The following is a 20910-nucleotide window of genomic DNA, read 5'->3' as shown; positions in this document are numbered from 1 at the left end:
CAATTATAATACAAGAGTACTGAGGTACACAACACCAGTGTACAATTATAATATTACAGAGTACCAAGGTACACAACACCAGTGTACAATTATAATACTACAGAGTACCAAGGTACACAACACCAGTGTACAATTATAATACTACAGAGTACCAAGGTACACAACACCAGTATACAATTATAATACTACAGAGTACCGAGGTACACAACACCAGTATACCATTATAATACTAGAGTACCGAGGTACACAACACCAGTATACAATTATAATACTACAGAGTACTGAGGTACACAACACCAGTATACAATTATAATACTACACAGCACTGAGGTACACAACACCAGTATACAATTATAATACAAGAGTACTGAGGTACACAACACCAGTGTACAATTATAATACTACAGAGTACCAAGGTACACAACACCAGTGTACAATTATAATACTACAGAGTACCAAGGTACACAACACCAGTATACAATTATAATACTACAGAGTACCGAGGTACACAACACCAGTATACCATTATAATACTAGAGTACCGAGGTACACAACACCAGTATACAATTATAATACTAAAGAGTACTGAGGTACACATCACCAGTATACAATTATAATATTACAGAGTACCAAGGTACACAACACCAGTGTACAATTATAATACTAAAGAGTACTGAGGTACACATCACCAGTGTACAATTATAATACTAAAGAGTACTGAGGTACACAACACCAGTGTACAATTATAATACTAAAGAGTACTGAGGTACACAACACCAGTGTACAATTATTATACCACAGAATACTGAGGTACACAACACCAGTGTACAATTATAATACTACAGATTACTGGGGTACACATCACCAGTGTACAATTATAATACTACAGAGTACTGAGGTACACATCACCAGTGTACAATTATAATACTACAGAGTAATGAGGTACACAACACCAGTATACAATTATAATACTACAGAGTACTGAGGTACACAACACCAGTGTACAATTATAATACTACAGAGTACTGAGGTACACAACACCAGTGTACAATTATAATACCACAGAATACTGAGGTACACAACACCAGTATACAATTATAATACCACAGAATACTGAGGTACACAACACAAGTATACAATTATAATACTACAGAGTACTGAGGTACACAACACCAGTATACCATTATAATACCACAGAGTACTGAGGTACACAACACCAGTATACAATTATAATACCACAGAATACTGAGGTACACAACACCAGTATACAATTATAATACTAAAGAGTACTGAGGTACACAACACCAGTATACAATTATAATACTACAGAGTACCGAGATACACAACACCAGTATACAATTATAATACTACAGAGTACTGAGGTACACAACACCAGTATACCATTATAATACTAGAGTACCGAGGTACACAACACCAGTGTACAATTATAATACTACAGAGTACTGAGGTACACAACACCAGTATACAATTATAATACTACAGAGTACTGAGGTACACAACACCAGTATACAATTATAATACTACACAGCACTGAGGTACACAACACCAGTATACAATTATAATACTACAGAGTACTGAGGTACACAACACCAGTATACAATTATAATACTACAGAGTACTGCGTTACACAACACCAGTATACAATTATAATACTATATTATGATAAGTCATTGTCATGCCAAGCAGTGGTATGGAATACAAGTTTTTACTAACCAATGGAAAGGCAGCAATTATAAAACAGTGGTCACCACCAGCATGTATTTCTTTGACTAGTAATGGCTGGTCGTGATCCATCACTTCCGATGTGCATTTTCCCTCTCCAGAAGCAAAGGCTCCATGTATAGGAAAGGGAATAGTTTTATTGCCAGGAACTCCGATCCCCAGCTGTCCACTACCACCCAAACCGAAGGCATATACTCTACCACTGTTAGGTACATAGGACAATGTGTGCCGTCTGTAACAAAATCCAGGTACAGTATCATCTACTCATATGTAAATGATTGATAAATGTAATGTGAGATCAATGGATAAATGTAATGTGTGATCAATGGATAAATGTAATGTGTGATCAATGGATAAATGTATTCTGAGATCAATAGATAAATGTATTCTGAGATCAATAGATAAATGTAATGTGTGATCAATAGATAAATGTATTCTGAGATCAATAGATAAATGTATTCAGAGATCAATAGATAAATGTATTCAGAAATCAATAGATAAATGGATTCAGAGATCAATAGATAAATGTATTCTGAGATCAATAGATAAATGGATTCAGAGATCAATAGATAAATGTATTCTGAGATCAATAGATAAATGGATTCAGAGATCAATAGATAAATGTATTCAAAGATCAATAGATAAATGTATTCAGAGATCAATAGATAAATGTATTCAGAGATCAATAGATAAATGTATTCTGAGATCAATAGATAAATGTATTCAGAGATCAATAGATAAATGTATTCTGAGATCAATAGATAATGTATGCAGAGATCAATAGATAAATGTATTCAGAGATCAATAGATAAATGTATTCTGAGATCAATAGATAAATGTATTCTGAGATCAATAGATAAATGTATTCAGAGATCAATAGATAAATGTATTCAGAGATCAATAGATAAATGTATTCTGAGATCAATAGATAAATGTATTCTGAGATCAATAGATAAATGTATTCTGAGAGTGATATATGAATGTAACTTAAGTTGTGGTATGTCTGACTTAAATATGCACTTTGAGAACACAAATTAAGGGCAGAATAATAGATAATAGTAATGCAGTAATTTTGAAAAGGAAACTGTAGACAATTGTAATATGACATATTCTGCTACTGTGTCTGTATATCATATATTGTATTGTTTTGTTTGCAGTTTATATACATGTACTGTAAACAGTTGAAATTAATAAAAAAAAACTGACGTGAGCTCATCAAATCACAATATCTACATCACTTCTCTTTGTAAATCAGTGTTTTAATTCAATCAGTATGATAAGTAGTAGTAAGTGATATGTATATGTACCTGCCACATGCTATCTGTGTGACTTTGCTCCCCATGAGTTCCACTACTTTCTTAGGAAGGATTTCATTGTCAGTGGAGTTGTGACCAAGCTGTCCATATCCGCCAGCACCAAACGTAAACACGCCACCTTCCTATCAGCACATAATTAAACAGGTTATGTAATCATCAGCTTCATTGGATTAATTTTCTTCATCTTTCTTCTTTTTTTTTAAACACAAGAAGATTTCAGTGAATGCTAAAATTTGTTTGCCAATGTTCACAGAATCTACTTTGAAAACAATGAAAGCAAATCATCATTATTGCATTTTGTTAGTATTTGTTTTTTATTTATTGAATTTTTGGTTTTTGTTGCATATGTAGATCTGAATAACTGATATTTCATGTCCATACTGACAGACGATTTAAAGTCATCAAAGCTTAAAATTTCAATTAAAAAAAAAAAGTTTTCTCTTGCCAGGACAACTCAAACAAGAGGCCCATGGGTCTAAATGGTCATCTATGGGTCTAAATGGTCATCTAACTATGAAGACTTACAATAGGGAGAACACTAACTTTTCCATTTTCAGTAAAATCTCACTAATAAATGTTTTCAGATGGTCATCAGATGGAAACTTATCAGTATGGTCATTAACAAGAGGCCCATAGGGCCTTCATCGTTCACCTGGATATTTCAGTAATCATGGCTTCATACTTTAAGCTATATTATAATAACAACTTTTTTGTCTACGTTTTTGCTGCATCTTTAAACTATATTCGATTCTCGATTCCTTATGTCCATATTTCAATTTGATTTGTTTCTACATATTAGAATAAATTCCGTTGTTTGTGAAAGCTGAGAGCTGTACAAACGATACATTTAATTGGCTGACAGCTTAAACTATGAGCTGGCTCAACCAATCAAAACAACTGTAACATGAATACGAAAATACGTGTTCTGCAGTGAGGCTGATTTTGAGGACTAAGATAATTTTCTTGATAAGCATTATTAGGGAAGATATAGTTTATTTAGCAGAGGTTATTTTCCTGTAGATAAAGTTTAATTTAATTAAGACAAGAATTCCATGGAAGTGGATGTGTCGCCTGCACAGCAAGCTAGGATTTGAATTTTAAAACAAGCAAGCACTTCCTATAAGAAAGCAATGCATCAAGTTTGAGTTTGATTGGCCCAAGGGATCTCAAATTTTCGCAAGCAAACCTATTTTCTATTTAAAGTAGCAAGGACCTTTGACCTTTGAACCTGAAAAGCAATCCCAAGCAAGCACTTTTGGTAAGGAAGCACTGTGTGAAGTTTGAGTTTGATTGGCTGAAGGGAACAAATTATTGCATGGAAACCAATTTTCTTTTAATAGAAACAGTGACCTTGACCTTTGACCTTTGGACCTGAAAAGCAAATCCAAGCAAGCGCTTTTGGTAAGGAAGCACTGTATGAAGTTTGACTTTGATTGGCCAAGGGAACTCAAGTTATTGCACAGAAACCATTGTGCGGATGACAACGCCGCCGACGCCGACATAGTAATACCTATATGTCACCTTTTCAAGGCGACACAAAAATGACATAAAAGTCCAGAAAGATATAAACATGGAGACGATCAATGGCGGTGTAAAATTTCTTCGGCCGTGAAGATTGAACCAGTGTTAAATAACTAGCTACAAGAGAAATTCCAACTGATAGGTAAATGTTATAGTACACTAACGTCCTCACAGACATGCTAAGTAATTAAGTGTTACCTGTGTTAAAACAGCTGTATGGTCGTCTCCACAAGATATATGCTTTACTTTCTGTCCTCTCAATGACTTACAAAGCATTGGATGGGAATGGTCTGAAACATAGTACATATATACATACATCACTATCAAACATTGCACTATTTATTGAAGTACCAAGGTCATTAATGATTAGGATGACTTCACTGTCCTTTGTCTTATATGTAAAATATGTTTTGGATTACAAATTATTTCAAAAATACCCAATACATGTGTAGCTACAGCAAGGTTTGTAGATTTTTTGCATCAACATTCAAGCACTTTTCCAGCAGTTTTTCAAAATTTTCCAGGTACATCTTTTGTTCAAACAAATATGGGCCTGAATTGCTCACCTGATTCTAGACTTTAAAGTTGATCTAGGTCAGATTATATGCAGATACTAACTGGTGCTGATCACCACTTTATTAAATCATAGGCTAGCTAGGTTTATTCATGTAAGTAAATTTTGTAAGCCTTCATTCTAGCATTCTATTGGCACAATATCAGGTCTCAGGAGTCTCTTGGCTATCAAGAAATAATTGTTTATAGATCTTAACATATTTGCCCCCTTGACCTTGACTGTAGATCAAGGTTATTCATTTGAACAAACTTGGAAGCCCTTCATCCAAGCATGATACAGGCCATATATCACCTTCCTAGACCTTTTGGTTATTGAGAAGAAGCCATTTAAAAGATTTTAACATATTTGACCCCTGTGACCTTGAATGTAATACAAGATCATGCATTCCACTGAATCAGGGATACTGACTTCATGTGAGTTCAGAACAAAATGGATTCACCCCTATAGTTATCACTCAAGCCATACTTAATGGTAGGTTTCACTCATATACTCATCAGTCATCATCCATCACTTGAGCCATACTTAATGGTAGGTTTCACCCATATACTCATCATTCATCACTTGATCCATACTTAATGGTAGGTTTCACCATATACTCATCAGTCATAATCCATCACTTGAGCCATACTTAATGGTAGTTTCACCCATATACTCATCACTTTAGCCATACTTAATGGTAGTTTCACCCATATACTCATCACTCTAGCTATACTTAATGGTAGTTTCACCCATATACTCATCACTCTAGCTATACTTAATGGTAGGTTTCACCCATATACTCATCATTCATCACTTGATCCATACTTAATGGTAGGTTTCACCATATACTCATCAGTCATAATCCATCACTTGAGCCATACTTAATGGTAGTTTCACCCATATACTCATCACTCTAGCTATACTTAATGGTAGTTTCACCCATATACTTATCACTCTAGCTATACTTAATGGTAGTTTCACCCATATACTCATCACTCTAGCTATACTTAATGGTAGGTTTCACCATATACTCATCACTCTAGCTATACTTAATGGTAGGTTTCACCATATACTCATCACTCTAGCTATACTTAATGGTAGGTTTCACCATCAGGGGTAGAATTTAACTTTTTTAGTAACTCGCACGTTGTTGCGAGTGGATAAAATTTTAACTCGCAAAATGACAAACTTACTCGCAATTTTGAAATTATGTGTTAACATTAAATATAACAGATGTTTTATGATAAATAATCTTTACTTTTCAGAACCACAAACAAAAGAACAGTTGCTTAAAATAAAGTTTTTATTTGAGCCAAAATACAATTAATTTTTGTTTTGTTTTTTGTTTTATTTAACTCACTGTTCATATCAGCCAGGGTATACTCCCTTCAAATATCATCAACTTCAAGATCAATGAATATTGAAGGATTTTGATCCTATATATTACTTACATGTTATAATTTATTTTCAAGAGAACAAAAAATCAAAAAAATCAGTCATTTCATTTGATTTAATCACGTATGATTTCTCATAAAATCTTTGACTAACAATGAAATAAGTATTAATTCTATCTAATTAAAATGCTATTCCCTGTCCATCATGATTTTACAACATATTCGTGATTTGGAAAAAAAAAAACAGAATTTTTTCGTTTAAAAATTTCATTTTGTTTTTGTCATATCTGAAGTTGACTTGTTAAATTAGAAAATGGACAATACAGTAAGTGCTGATAGAATTTCAAGTAAGAACAAAATATTTACTGATGATGACTTGTCGGGACTATATTCTTTGCAAGTTTTGCAATAAATTTCAATAACGTGCACATGATCATCGTCAAGGTTTTTTTCCAGGTCAATATGCAGTTCACGCTCCCATTTCTCGACAGTTCGTTTTGTTGGCCTTGGGATGCATGTCACTTTTTTCTTAGGAGTTGGGCTACTTTCTCTACATGTGTCCTTGCTCTCATTATTTTCGCCGATCTTTTCATTTGATGTTCCGGCAGCGGCTGACTTAAAAAAATTAATTATTTCAGCCATGCTAGCGAGACGTCACGCTTTGTTTCTCGGAAAATCTCGTTTCTTTTCCATTACAATATATTCATGTATATCATAGTCTTTGAGACGCTTGAAACTAACGAGTGCTGTGTACAAGCGTCACCAATAATGCATTGTCTGTGTGTCGGTTTTTGTTTAAAGTTTTCGTCGATGTTTTACTATGTGTGTCTGTTTTACCAGGATTCATATGCACTCGCAGAAAAATGCGAGTACCACAATTTTCTACTCGCAAAATGAAAAATCAGCTCGCATTTAGCGAGTGTGCGAGCGTTAAATTCGAACGCTGACCATATACTCATCACTCTAGCTATACTTAATGGTAGTTTCACCCATATACTCATCACTCTAGCTATACTTAATGGTAGGTTTCACCATATACTCATCACTCTAGCTATACTTAATGGTAGTTTCACCCATATACTCATCACTCTAGCTGTACTTAATGGTAGTTTCACCCATATACTCATCACTCTAGCTATACTTAATGGTAGTTTCACCCATATACTCATCACTCTAGCCATACTTAATGGTAGTTTCACCCATATACTCATCACTCTAGCTATACTTAATGGTAGGTTTCACCATATACTCATCACTCTAGCTATACTTAATGGTAGTTTCACCCATATACTCATCACTCTAGCATGCATACTTAATGGTAGTTTCACCCATATACTCATCACTCTAGCCATACTTAATGGTAGTTTCACCCATATACTCATCACTCTAGCTATACTTAATGGTAGTTTCACCCATATACTCATCACTCTAGTTATACTCAATCCTAGTCTTTGGAAGGTTTCCTTTAGGACCCAACCCTTCATGCTACTGAGGGGATTCCCTGCCAAATTAGGTTTATGTTATGGATTAGTGTTTGACATATTTTCCAAATCAGATCCCTTCTCTCTGTATACAAGGGGTAGCAAACATGTCATTTATGGGCTAGATGCATACAAAAGATTGAGAAATACTTCAGAAGTACGATTACCAACCTGCATCATCATTCAGTCCTAACTGCCCAAAACTGAAACATAAACAAGATCATTTACATCCATCATTTCAGTTATTTTTCTTTGAAAACAAGAATTCCAGAGACTTATTTATTTTCCCTAACTTACAAAAATGTCCCAAAACAAAAAATCAAAGGTAAACATTAGGATTTAAGACTATAAATCCACCATTAAATGTTATGGTCAGACAGCTATCAGATACGATGTTTAAAATCTGGTCAATACAATGTCCACCTAATCATTAAAATACATGTACAGGCATTTTTTTGGGATTATTACTATCATTCCACATGTACTGAAACAGTTAAATATCTAGGAGGAATTTATAATACTACAATTCAATTCATAGATAATGTTCAAATTATTTAAAGCAAGCATACATGTACTTTTGACATGAAATAGGGTGTCTAATTGTTGGATTATACATTGTATGCCTAAAATATAAGTAATCTTTACATCTTCACATGCTTTCCTCATTGCTTTTAACATTGTGTCATAATGAAAGGCAGTAGCTCCATCTGTTAACTAAACACTAATCTAGAATGTTCTTTATCTGATTAAGTAAACAAGATCAGGGCCATAAGTAGGCATTCAAAATGCAGGATTATGTGGTAATTCAAATATTGCCTGCTGATTGTGAGATGACAAGAAAGTTATTCAGACTCTTAAAAAATCTTAATACCCCTCATGATAACACAATGTTTGTGGTAGAATTCTTAATCTGCTTTAGTTAAACTGATTACCAACTTAAATCATTTTATTGCCATCTCTGTGATGGGAGAGTACAGTCAGTCTAAACACTGTGGATGAATACCATTTCATGTCTCACTATGACTAACAAATCTCTCACTCAATCAGAATGTTTATCTAGTTCTTAATCTTTCTACATAATTTTATGAAAATTGAAATCATAATATGCTATTTCTTGCCCTAGCAATTATATTTTAAAACTTACCAGTTCTTGCCCCATCCAAACACAGCCGTGGACACAGTCAGTACAAAGCTGTGGAAGCCTCCTGTCACTACCTGTGCTATAGGTATACCCCGCAGACATATGATTGGCTTCGGTGTGTCTATGTGACGGTCCTTTGTACCCTGTCCTAATTGACCATGACTATTGCCACCCCAAGAGAACACCTGTCCATCTGAAGAAATGTTTTACATTACATGTTATCTTGGTAACATCTCAAAGCTTAACATTATGAAGTTACATTGGTGACATCTCTAAGCCTGACATTACAAAGTTACCTTGGTGACATTTCTTAGCTTGACATTACAAAGTTACATTGGTGACATTTCCAAGCTTTACATTACAAAGTTACCTTGGTGACATTTCTAAGCTTGACATTACAAAGTTACCTTGTGACATTTCAAGCTTGACATTACAAAGTACATTGGTGACATTTCCATAATTGACATTACAAAGTTATCTAGATGATCATTCAAAATGAATATGTATGATTTTGGGCAAAAAAGAGGGTCAGAGGAAAGAAAAGATTTTTCTATATATGGTCGAATCTGTCCAATCTTAATTAAGCAACACTCTGTTCGAAGTGACCATTTCAATTCCTCTTGAGTGTTTTCGCTACATATTTTAACTCTATTAAGCGACCCTCAATATACCCAACCAGTGATCGTAATTTTTCATTCCTGTGATAATAATAACTCTCTAAAACGCGACAAGAAGTCTCCAACATGCCTTCCATTATCCATTATCGCTCACCTGGTTGGATTTGACCAAACGTCAAAATAATGATCATGTTCAATTCGTTAAAACGTAGCTTTATTTGCCAATCTCAAACATTGATATTCCTAAAGACCTCAAGGATTGTTTTTATGACATGATTGTGTTTAAAGAAACTAGGTACCTTAGGGTGTGGAAAGACCCTTCAGCCAATTTTTACATTGGAATTGTGTTTATCCCTTAACACCCAGCGATGCTATACATTTCATAGTCACCATTTATGCAAAATCTGTTCCCCTTCCCTAAAGGATGTTTCTGACCAAATTAGGTTCAAATCCATTCACAACTTTATGACTAGTAGTGATTTAAAGGAATGACCTCTATTTCCCCTATTGGGCGCCGCCCCTCTGGCTCCTTGGGTTGGGGGTCAGAATCGTCATTTATGCAAACTCTGTTTCCCTTCTCCTAAGGATGTTTCTGACCAAATAAGGTTCAAATCCATTCACAACTTTATGACTAGTAGTGATTTAAAGGAATTACCTCTATTTCCCCTATAGGGCCCTGCCCCTCTGGCTCATCGGGGGTCAGAATCGTCATTTATGCAAACTCTGTTTACCTTCCCCTAAGGATGTTTCTGACCAAATTTGGTTAAAATCTGCTATGTATTTTATGACTAGTAGCGATTTAAAGCAAATATTGATTGAAGGACGGACAAAAGTCCAGGTGAACTAAAATTGGAAACATAACTTCTGTACAAGGTTTTATCAAATCTTAACATTGCCATCACTCATCATGTCAAAAAATACCATACTGTCCATACAGTCCAAGTACTACTTTTGAAACTTTCCAAAGGAAAACACTGATGAGAGGACCAACATTAAACACTGGTATCTATATCTCAGCACTCCATGCCAGGCGAGTGAAAAATATGACACCATGATTTGTGAGAATTCACAAGTACTTTCAGTTAATACATTCATAGCAAAAATTAATTGCTTAATTTGTGAATTGAGAACATGCATATCAGTATTGAAAGTAAATGAAAGTCTCTTACCGTCTGTTAACACTAGACAGTGACAGCTGCCACAAGCAATCTGTACCACTGTATATAGAACAAGAGCCTTGATCAACCTGAAACAAGATTAACAGGACATTTAAGTCTTGCACTTAAAAATGCAGTAATAACAAGTGCAATCAATGATTGCGAAAAGCTCACCGGCGGCAGCAATCACACTATGCATTCATTTTTTATGTATGTATAAGCATGTCATTTTGAAATTGTATGTCACATAATATGGCTCCTAGACCTCTAATGGATGTATAAACCAAATAAGAAGGGTGTGGACTTACAAGTTTTTCAAAACTAACCCCCAAAATCTTTAAAGTGAGTTTTTGTGTCAAAAAAAGTAAGTCCACTAAATGGTAAAATGCCAAAATGCCAATTTTTTTTCTGCATGATTTGGCCACAGCATCACTCCTGGATCTCTAACGAATGTATAAACCAAATTAGAAGGGTGATAGGTGTATACTTTTGGACTTACAAGCTTTCCAAAATCTTACTCCAAAAACTTTAAAGTGGGTTTTGGTGCCAAAAAAGTTAAGTCCACAAAATGGTAAAATGCGAAAAAAATAAAAAAAAAATTCTGCATGATTTTGCCATAACATCACTCCTATACCTCTAATAAATGTATAAACCAATTTAGAAGGGCATGAGGTGTATACTTTTTGACTTACAAGCTTACCAAAAACTTACCCCAAAAACTTTAAAGTTTTGGGGTGGGACGCCGACGCTGACCCCGGGTTGACAGCATTAGCTCTCGGTTACTCGTAACCGGTGAGCTAAATATACTGGTTCAACAGATTTACAGCCAGATTCACTCATTTTCAGCAATATTCTTCTTCTTTTAGAGATACAGTGTTTAGTTTGCTTTCCTCATCTGTGTGTCACAATCAATGTCTAGCATCATAGAATGTCAGCAGTCACTTATAGGAAATATTAAATGTCTTTATCAGACTAAGTGTATGATATATTTGTACATTCATGAGCTCAATGATATGTTTTACATTAATCTCAAAAAAGACGAGCCATTTGTTGAGTCCGATATTTTACATGGTTCTGATCATGACTTATCCAAGGTTGAACTACCTTTTAAATTGATCTGCCAAAATAAGATACATACTTCGGCTTTCTCTGTACAGCTTCATCAACCTGGCCTCGTCCGAGCTGTCCCAAACTGTTGTCTCCCCAGCTAAATACCTCTCCTGCAGCCGTCAAAGCCAAGCTGTGATGACTGCCAGCAGCAACTTGTGTCACAATCATTTTGCTAAGTTGTTCAATTTTTTCTGTGGACAATTTTTTTTCAAATCAATTATACATTCAATCATCTTTTCTCATTTCAAGAAAAGTAACACTATACCACTGACTTAAAAAACAACAACATATTTTTGTTGTAATTCAAAATATATTATAAAATATTTTCAAAGCTCTGGCAAAAAATATAATTTTTTATTACATTTTTACCAATAATAGATCAAAAATTATTCATTCTATAAAAGTGATATAATACTTTTTCTGAATTTTTTCATCCCTTTTACTGATATTTTTCACTAGTGCTTGCAAAGCCAATGGGGAAAATTAATTATAAGATTTGCATATAGCTCACTGTCATGTTATATGATGTCATAATGCAAGATAGAATACATAACTTCACGATTTGACATACATTTGTGAGCTGTTAACAGGGGACTGCAATGAATTCTGGGAGAGATTGTGCTGCCTCTGTATATTTTGCTATAAAATGTAATTAACAGAATATCTAACAGTATCTTTAGTAATACCAAATATATTTCACAATTTTTTATATTTAATCAGAACATCACTACCAGAAGCAATACTTTTTTTAACCTTATTTTGTTTGATTGACAATGCTCTTTGTCTCTACCTTTAAAGTTATCATTTATTTGTTGTGACATCAATGAAGCAAATGTTTCTTAACATTGCTATGGAACTGAAATCGTAATGAATGGCGTCACAATACCTTCCTTTGAATAAATAGTCTGAAGAGATGAAAGTTCTAACAGACTTGTTGTCAAGTTTTTCTTTGTTTATTAACATTGCAATATTTGGTTTAATAAAGCTTACATCAGTCCACATGTATGTATGGACGATGTAAACCAAAGAGAAGCATGCTTCTCAACGTGACCCATTGTGTTGTGTGATGTTATTTTCAAACATTCAGTTTTTGAAATCAAAACTGCACAAACTAAATGGTTAGCTGAGACACTAGAAACCAACATTTTCTGCCTTACTTAAAGCTGATAAATCAAAACAGTTTCTTTAGAAGATTTTTCCGGAAAATTAAGATTATGTAACACTGAGTTTGCTTATGTAACAAGATGTATTGTACAAATTTTGTATTTACTTGTTATCTGTTTCCTAATGCTTAGTCATTAATATAGTAGTCGTGGATCATATGATAATCACATGATCTCGAATATTTTGTATGTGTTGATGCTATATTAGTGTTATTTTACAAGTTAGTTTTACAAAAATTTTTAATATGGTTCAGAACATCACTGATATGTCCTTGAATTTAGAAAAAATGTAAAACACTAATTCATGGAAATTTACGAAATCAAGTTTGAGCGGTCAGTTTCAACACAATGCCTTTGTTACCGGTCAGTTCAAGATCAGACAGTCGACGATCAACAAGTCGAACAATCGATTCCGGATAACTAAATTGTAAGTAATATAGATTGTAAAATATATGAAAAAAGAATAAGTCTTTGCAAAATAATTATTAAATATCATACAAAGATCATTAAATTGTTTTGTAAATTGGTCTTTTATTTGTATATGCATTTGTGATGATTTCTATGTATATGTGGTGAATTATATTTATAGATATAAAGCTCATTGCAAGTGGATATCTGTATATCAATTACATGTAACCTGTATATCATAACGGAAACAATGGTGTCATGGATAACATCGTAGCTTTATAGGGTAATCTTGTTGATGTTGTACTTTATAATGTTGAAATGTGCATTTAGTCACATTGCTAGTGTGTGATTGAATCGGATCAGAACAAGAGAATATAATGGTGAATTCCAATCTTGACCTTGCTTCGGGTGAGTTGTACTGTTGTAGTGGATTACTTTGAATACTGTTACATTGTCATATTATAACATCCTCACTTAGGGTATTTTATGACAAGTATTAAAGTGTATATTCAATCTGAAGTACATGAAATGATTGAGTAAATAGAATGGCATGAATAATGTGATTAGCGTGATTCATTGAATAGTGATCAAAACACTTACATTATTATCAAAATGTTATCAATCATTCTTTGATTTTTTTATCATGTTTTGTTTTTTTGTCTGTGAGAAATAGAAAGTCTTTTTGATAGTTTGCAGACAAATGACAATTCTGAAAAGTGAGCTGTCAATAAAAAAATATAAATTGTATCATCACTGCCCCACCAACAATGTGTACATCTCTTTTAACAGAATATTAATGTCTGCAGTCATAACATATGTACAGGTACATCCTTTTTTTTTTTAAATTGAGAATAATTGTTTCAGTGAAGAAATGTTTGTTTCTTTATTATTTATACTGAAACATGTTTTTAAATCCAAAGAATATGTATTTGCAAACCTGGTTTGGACCTGCTGTTTTCACGTCCAAGTTGTCCATAGTCATTGTTTCCACAAGAAAAGATGTCACCATCAGACGTGACAAAGAGGGAGTGCATTTCTCCACAGCCGATCTTTGCCAAGCAGAATTGCCCACTACTGAGTAAGGGAATATATGTTGGAGTAGATATCACATATTCATCTGAGGCCCCAACAGCAAGTTGTCCATGCTGGGAACTACCCCAACCAAGAACTTTCTGCTGCATCGTGTCAGTCAATCCTACATCAACAATGGAGTAAACCAAACATCCTCTACGTCAATCCTGTCAATTAACAATAAACATTAAAGTTATTAAACATACCCCTTGAACACAAAACATACATTTATAAGACCACAGTATTTCTGTTTAATACGACCTAAGCTCCATTTCTTAACACATGGCTTTATTAAGTACAGTAGTTATGGTAGTGTAACCCAGGTAAATACTAGCCACAATATACTGCTCGGCTAGAGAGATCTTCTCTTTAGCTCAATCGGTTGAGCATAAGACTGGTCAGCCAGAGGTCCCGGGTTCAATCCCTAGCGGAGGCAGTGATTTAAATTTAATTAATCATACACTCCATTACATTGGCACCAATGTAGGGACCCGGGAAAAATACTCAGCCTTGCTCCACAAACATTGCTGTTACCCCTGTAAACTCAAGGACGAGTTCTTTTCTGGAGGGAGTATGTAACCCGGTAAATACTAGCCACAATATACTGCTTGGCTAGAGAGATCAGTTCTCTTTAGCTCGATCAGTAGATTTTGATCGATAGAAAACATAACATTCAGCTGTTCTGGACTGGTGTCAAAATTTGTGACACTACACATATTGAAAACGTGAAAAAATAGTCTGCTTTTAAAAAGAGGAAATATCACACTTAAATGCATCTTTTTCTTTTCTTAGAAATTGGGTAGATACATCTATTAGTATCTGTCTAATAGTATATGTTTCTATAGTGTTAACAAGAGTTCTACATGTCAAATCCCCATGATCCTAAATGAACCGAATCAACAGTAAGCATACAAAATGATGTAACATGCTACTGTAGCATCAATATATCCGTGACAGCCCTAGTCCGGAACTACGATGATCAATAGAACGTTCCTGAACAACCAATGTACATACATGATACAAGGCTGACATGGACGAAACTGAAAGTTGTTTGTCGATAAATAAACGACACTTTTACAGACTAAGCGAATCATATCATGACAATCAGCCTACATACATCGTGATATTCATTTACCACTAACATCTTCAATTACGACAGTCGATATATATTTAAGGCATTCTCTAGATATTCTGTGGTTTCGCTTGCAGGCCTATTATATTTTAGATAGTCACTGTTAGTTGAACGCTCAAAATATCAGAGTGTGTGTTCCTAAGCGATTAAAGACTTCAAATGACGACGATTTAATAAAAAAATCTTCGTCTGTAATTCCCGCCGGAAAATTGACTTCCAAGGTTTAAAAATATCAGTTATTACTAATGATAACATTAAAATATTATGAGTTACCTTAACACAGTGGAGTCTAAATTACAGCTCAATGGATTAGGCCTGTGCGGCACAGGCGCTCGGTTTCGGTTAGCTGTCGAGATTTATACCAGATATAGGCTACAAGTCTGATCAGTATGGGGCGTCGTTTTACTATTTATTCCCATTTGGTGATATCACCTATTCAATCAGTGATATCACCTCTTCGAATAGGTAGTATCACCCATTCGAAGGTGATACGAATAGGTGATATCACTTATTAGAATAGGTGATATCACTCATTCGAATAGGTGATGTCACCAATTGGAATAGGTGATACAGAGACATATAGAGAGAGATAAGTAACATCCGCTATTTCCCCGTACAAGTGGTGGCTCCCTTTATTCGTGACCACTCAAGCATATCCCTTATCGAGAGCGCCCTGTCCCCTATCAAACACACGCGAGCACAGGTAAATCGGGCTTTGCGCATGTGTGTATCGATGTACTGAAACTTATTCGACATGTTCTGGTAATCCGCCATTACGTCAGACCAAAACATCGTCATTTTAAATACACACAAAAAGCACATCGTTTTATTTTGGCCACTACATAAGTTACCACATTAACCAAAAACTATCAAACTGATGGGATATAGTCTTATTGATCATGCACATTGTTGTCATTTATCCGTATTTTCGAAAATCCATTGGGTCCTATTCGACATGTCCAAGCAGCCATTACGTCAGACCAAAACATCGTCAATTTTAAACGCACACAAAAAGCACATCGTTTTATTAAGGCCACTACAAAAGTTACCACATTAACCAAAAACTATCATACTTATGGGATATAGTCTTATTGATCATGCACATTGTTGTCATTTATCCGTATTTTCGAAAATCCATAGGGTCCTATCGACATGTCCAAGTTTTATAATTAAGCAGCCATTACGTCAGACCAAAACATCGTAAATTTAAACGCACACAAAAAGCACATCGTGTTATCTAGGCTAATACAAAAGTTACCACATTAACCAAAAACTATCATACTTAAGGAATGTGGTCTTGTTTATCATGCACATTGTTGTCATTTATCCGTATTCTCGAAAACCCCATAGGGACTTTTCGAAAATTGGAGATTCCCGCCGATCTTTCCTGCGGTGTGCTTGACTTTCATACTCAAAATACAAACACTTGGACAGCAAATTGTGATATATTCCATATTGATGACACTTCTGCACTTTGATATTAATAAAATTAAAGGACATAATTGGATCTTGGTGATGATTTCAAATAGAAATTATCGATAATTATGTGTCTGGTTTTCAAGTTTTCTCAAATATGGCGTCTAGTGAAGACTGAACCGAGCAACCGCAAAGGATTGTGGGAAGGTTAGGGCCCACCATGTAGACATAAGGGCAAATAGAGAGCTGCCAATCTCTCTATATATGTCTCTGGGTGATATCACTTAAAAATATTCTTAAGTGATATCACCTATTCGAATAGGTGATATCTATGGGGCGCCGTTTTACTATTTATTCCCATTTGGTGATATCACCTATTCGAATAGGTGATATCACTTAATGAAACGAATAGGTGATATCACTTATTCGAATAGGTGATATCACTCATTCGAATAGGTGATATCACCAATTGGAATAGGTGATATCACTTAAAAATTCTTAAGTGATATCACCTATTCGTTTCATTAAGTGATATCGCCCATTCGAATAGGTGATATCACTCATTCAAATAGGTGATATCACTTATTGAAACGAATAGGTGATATCACCAATTCAAATGGGAATAAATAGTAAAACGGCGCCCCATAGATATCACCTATTCAAATAGGTGATATCACTTAAGAACTTTTTTAAAGTGATATCACCTATTCGAATAGGTGATATCACCTATTCGAATGAGTGATATCTCCTATTCGAATAAGTGATATCACCTATTCGTTTCATTAAGTGATATCACCCATTCGAATAGGTGATATCACTCATTCAAACAGGTGATATCACTTAATGATACGAATAGGTGATATCACCAATTCGAATAGGTGATATCACTTATTTGAAAAATGAATTGGTGATATCACCTATTAGAATAGGTGATATCACTGATTGAATAGGTGATATCACCTATTCGAATAGGTGATATCACCAAATGGGAATAAATAGTAAAACGGCGCCCCATAGTGATATCACTCATTCGAATAAGTGATATCACCAATTGGAATAGGTGATATCACTTATAAAATTTAATAAGTGATATCACCTATTCGTATAATCTTACTGTGGTCTGTATGGATACCAGTTCATAACCACTGTAACAAGCTATAATAATTGTATTTTGCCGATAAGGCCATTTATATAACTGAGGGTTATCATTGTAATTGCTATGAGTACAATGTAGATATAATTTTAGCACAAGAAACCAAAATGGATGTCAAACATAACAAACATAAACATGCACATTAGTAATCCAGATGGGAATGAATGAAAATTATGACGATAGCTATATTACACAAATGTTATATGATTGGTGATGAATAAAATGAGATAACTGTCTCTGAGTATATCATGAAAAGCTGAATTATTTAAGAGGATAACAACACTTTCCGTTCAGAATGAAGGGCAAAGCACAGGCGCCTGGAGATGAATTCGAGCTGAAAAGTGCTTTGGTTCCTGGGGTATAGCACCGTGGAATCCAGAATCAGCTGTGATTTGTCCTCCTCTGAAAGATGGTGAAACGGCTGTCCTCCTGGAATCAGGGTTGCTGCTTTATCAAGCGCCTCAAAAATTGGGTTCCTCCTCTTCTCTAGCATTGGGCATTGCAGCAGGAAATGGCTTGGTGTTTCAGGTGTCGATTTACAGAGTAGACAGGTGGTGTCAACTTCATTTTGGTTACATGCTCGCTTGTTTGTCTGAAGCTGATACGACCCTGTGAGAAGTCGTAGCTTAGTTGGAAGGCGAGTCACGTCCCTAGCGTTTGGCGTGACCGAGGAGATCGACACATGCGGGACACCAGGTTTGTAGCTTCCATTGTTTAAGAATCTCAAGGAATTTGATGATGCTACATCTGCCATGATTACCGACATCCAATAGTTGTTGACTGCTGACTTTACCATTGATTTCCATTTTGTTTTTGGAATATCACCTTCTAGGAGATGGTGAGCAGACGGAAGCTCATAGATGGCAAGCAATCTAATGACTTCGCCAAACCAGCTTGCCTGACTATTCTGTTGAGTACAAATGTACCTGGATGCAATGTCGTACTCCAAAGAGCCTGGCTGCCTCATGATACTGCCGAAGAGAGAGAGAATTCTCTTATGAATCACTGCTTCTGCTGGAAGAAATCCTGTAAGCGTGTACACAGCATCAGTGGAGGTGCTGATTGGAAGAGAGAGTACTTGCTTTAGAATTTTCCTCTGAAATCTCTCGAGTGGAAGCAGTTGGTTGGAAGAAGGTTGTAGGACTTCCAGTCCATATAGGATTACAGGGAGGACAAATGTTCTTATTAGGTGGCAGGCTGTAAGAGGATCAACGCCATTCCTGCCATGAAGCCCAGGTCCCATCAACGCATAGGCTGCTTGTCTTCCTTTCCTGATGTTCTCAGCGATAGCTATTTAGTTTTGGTTTCTTGATGCTCTAAGAATGCCCATATGTGATGTTTGCTCGACAATCGGCATTGCTGCGCCATTTATTTCGAAGTTGTGGTGTGGGACAAGTTCTCTTCTGTTCGAGCTGGCAACCTGCATCACTACGCCTTTTGTTGGCTGAAGTACGTAGTGCTCCCTATTGCTGTAGTCAACTGCCATGTTGATGAGTATTGCCAGTTCCTCTTTTGATTCTGCGATGAGGGCTACATCATCTGCATAAGTGGGCGCAGGTATTCTGAGATGTCCTACCGTGGTTCCTAGTCCCGAGTTGTTTAGCCTTTCAAGGAGATCATTTATGAAGATCTTATAGAGTTCCGTACTGAGTACTCCCCCTTGCCTTACACCTTGGAGGACTGAGAACGGGTCAGAGGTAACACCATCCCATTTTATGCATGAGGTGGCTTCTTGATGCAGATCTCTTAGCAAGAGCCACAAAGCGCCGTTCACTCCTGAATTGAACAGTTTCCTGTTCAAGCTGTTGTGAGGAACGACATCGAAGGCAGACTTGGTATCAAGAAAGGCAATGAATAAATCTTGTTTTCTGGCCTTGGCCGCGAGTAGAGCTTCTTGCACCAGGAGAGTACAGTGTAGAGGAGATGCATTTGCAGTGAAGCCTCTTTGTAGTCTACTTTGGATGGGGTCTGTTATTTCCTTCAGATGTTTTCGGAGCAAAACTTCAAGGATCTTATAAAGAACAGGCATTATTGTAATCCCTCTGTAGTTTACAGAGTTCTTCTTGTCGCCTTTTCTATTGTAGATTGGTGAGAGAATACCCTGCTTCATACAGAGTGGGATCTTTCTATGAGTAGCAATTGCATTGAGGAGCTGTGCCGTTATTTTGTATGCGTCTTCACCTCCGTAGAGAAAATGTTCGACTTGTAGGTTTGCTCCATCCTGTGCTTTGCCTGTGTTTAGTTCTTTGACTGCAGCTTTTACTTCCTCCACGGAGAAGGACAGTTGAGGCTGACTTAAAGATGTTTGATAGCATATGTCATTGATGTTTTCTACATCAAAGTCAGTCTGAGCTGCAACCTCATCGCTAAAGAATTGGTTTTTTGATGGAGCTGCCAGTTGCATGATGTGCTGTTTCCAGTCTTGACAGATGTCATTTCCTGTAAATTTGGAGTTTCCTACATGTAGTTCGCCAAGATAGCTATTAGAGGACTTACGCAGCTTGTTGACAAAAGAGTAAAATAGTTTGTTATCG

The 20910-nt window shown here is 35.6% G+C and overlaps 2 protein-coding genes across 6 annotated transcripts in view; both read right to left on the bottom strand.

The window, feature by feature from the left end:
* The window catches only part of LOC117323482 (probable E3 ubiquitin-protein ligase HERC4), a 68147-nt gene extending 52243 nt beyond the window's left edge, over positions 1-15904 (bottom strand). For 2 of the 5 annotated variants that reach the window (XM_033878733.1, XM_033878766.1), the window contains exons 1-9: positions 15793-15902; positions 14542-14842; positions 12062-12224; positions 10936-11012; positions 9153-9342; positions 8180-8211; positions 4779-4870; positions 3051-3181; positions 1735-1975 (exon numbers count right to left, since the gene is read on the bottom strand). In XM_033878733.1, coding sequence (XP_033734624.1) covers positions 1735-1975; positions 3051-3181; positions 4779-4870; positions 8180-8211; positions 9153-9342; positions 10936-11012; positions 12062-12224; positions 14542-14785 — 1170 coding nt within the window. In that variant the 5' untranslated portion in view covers positions 14786-14842; positions 15793-15902. Of the gene's footprint in view, positions 1-1734; positions 1976-3050; positions 3182-4778; positions 4871-8179; positions 8212-9152; positions 9343-10935; positions 11013-12061; positions 12225-14541; positions 14843-15788 lie in introns of all 5 variants that reach the window. The other 3 variants (XM_033878742.1, XM_033878757.1, XM_033878750.1) reach the window with 3 other exon arrangements.
* Positions 15905-19670: 3766 nt separating this feature from the next.
* LOC117325588 lies at positions 19671-20780 on the bottom strand. Its single transcript, XM_033882330.1, has one exon. It carries the CDS (start codon positions 20778-20780, stop codon positions 19671-19673), a length of 1110 nt encoding a protein of 369 aa, XP_033738221.1.
* Between the last annotated feature and the right edge of the window lie 130 nt (positions 20781-20910).

The sequence above is a fragment of the Pecten maximus genome, chromosome 1, assembly GCF_902652985.1.
Source record: "Pecten maximus chromosome 1, xPecMax1.1, whole genome shotgun sequence".
Classification (NCBI taxonomy): Eukaryota; Metazoa; Mollusca; class Bivalvia; order Pectinida; family Pectinidae; genus Pecten; species Pecten maximus.
This window is presented reverse-complemented; position numbering and strand designations above follow the sequence as displayed.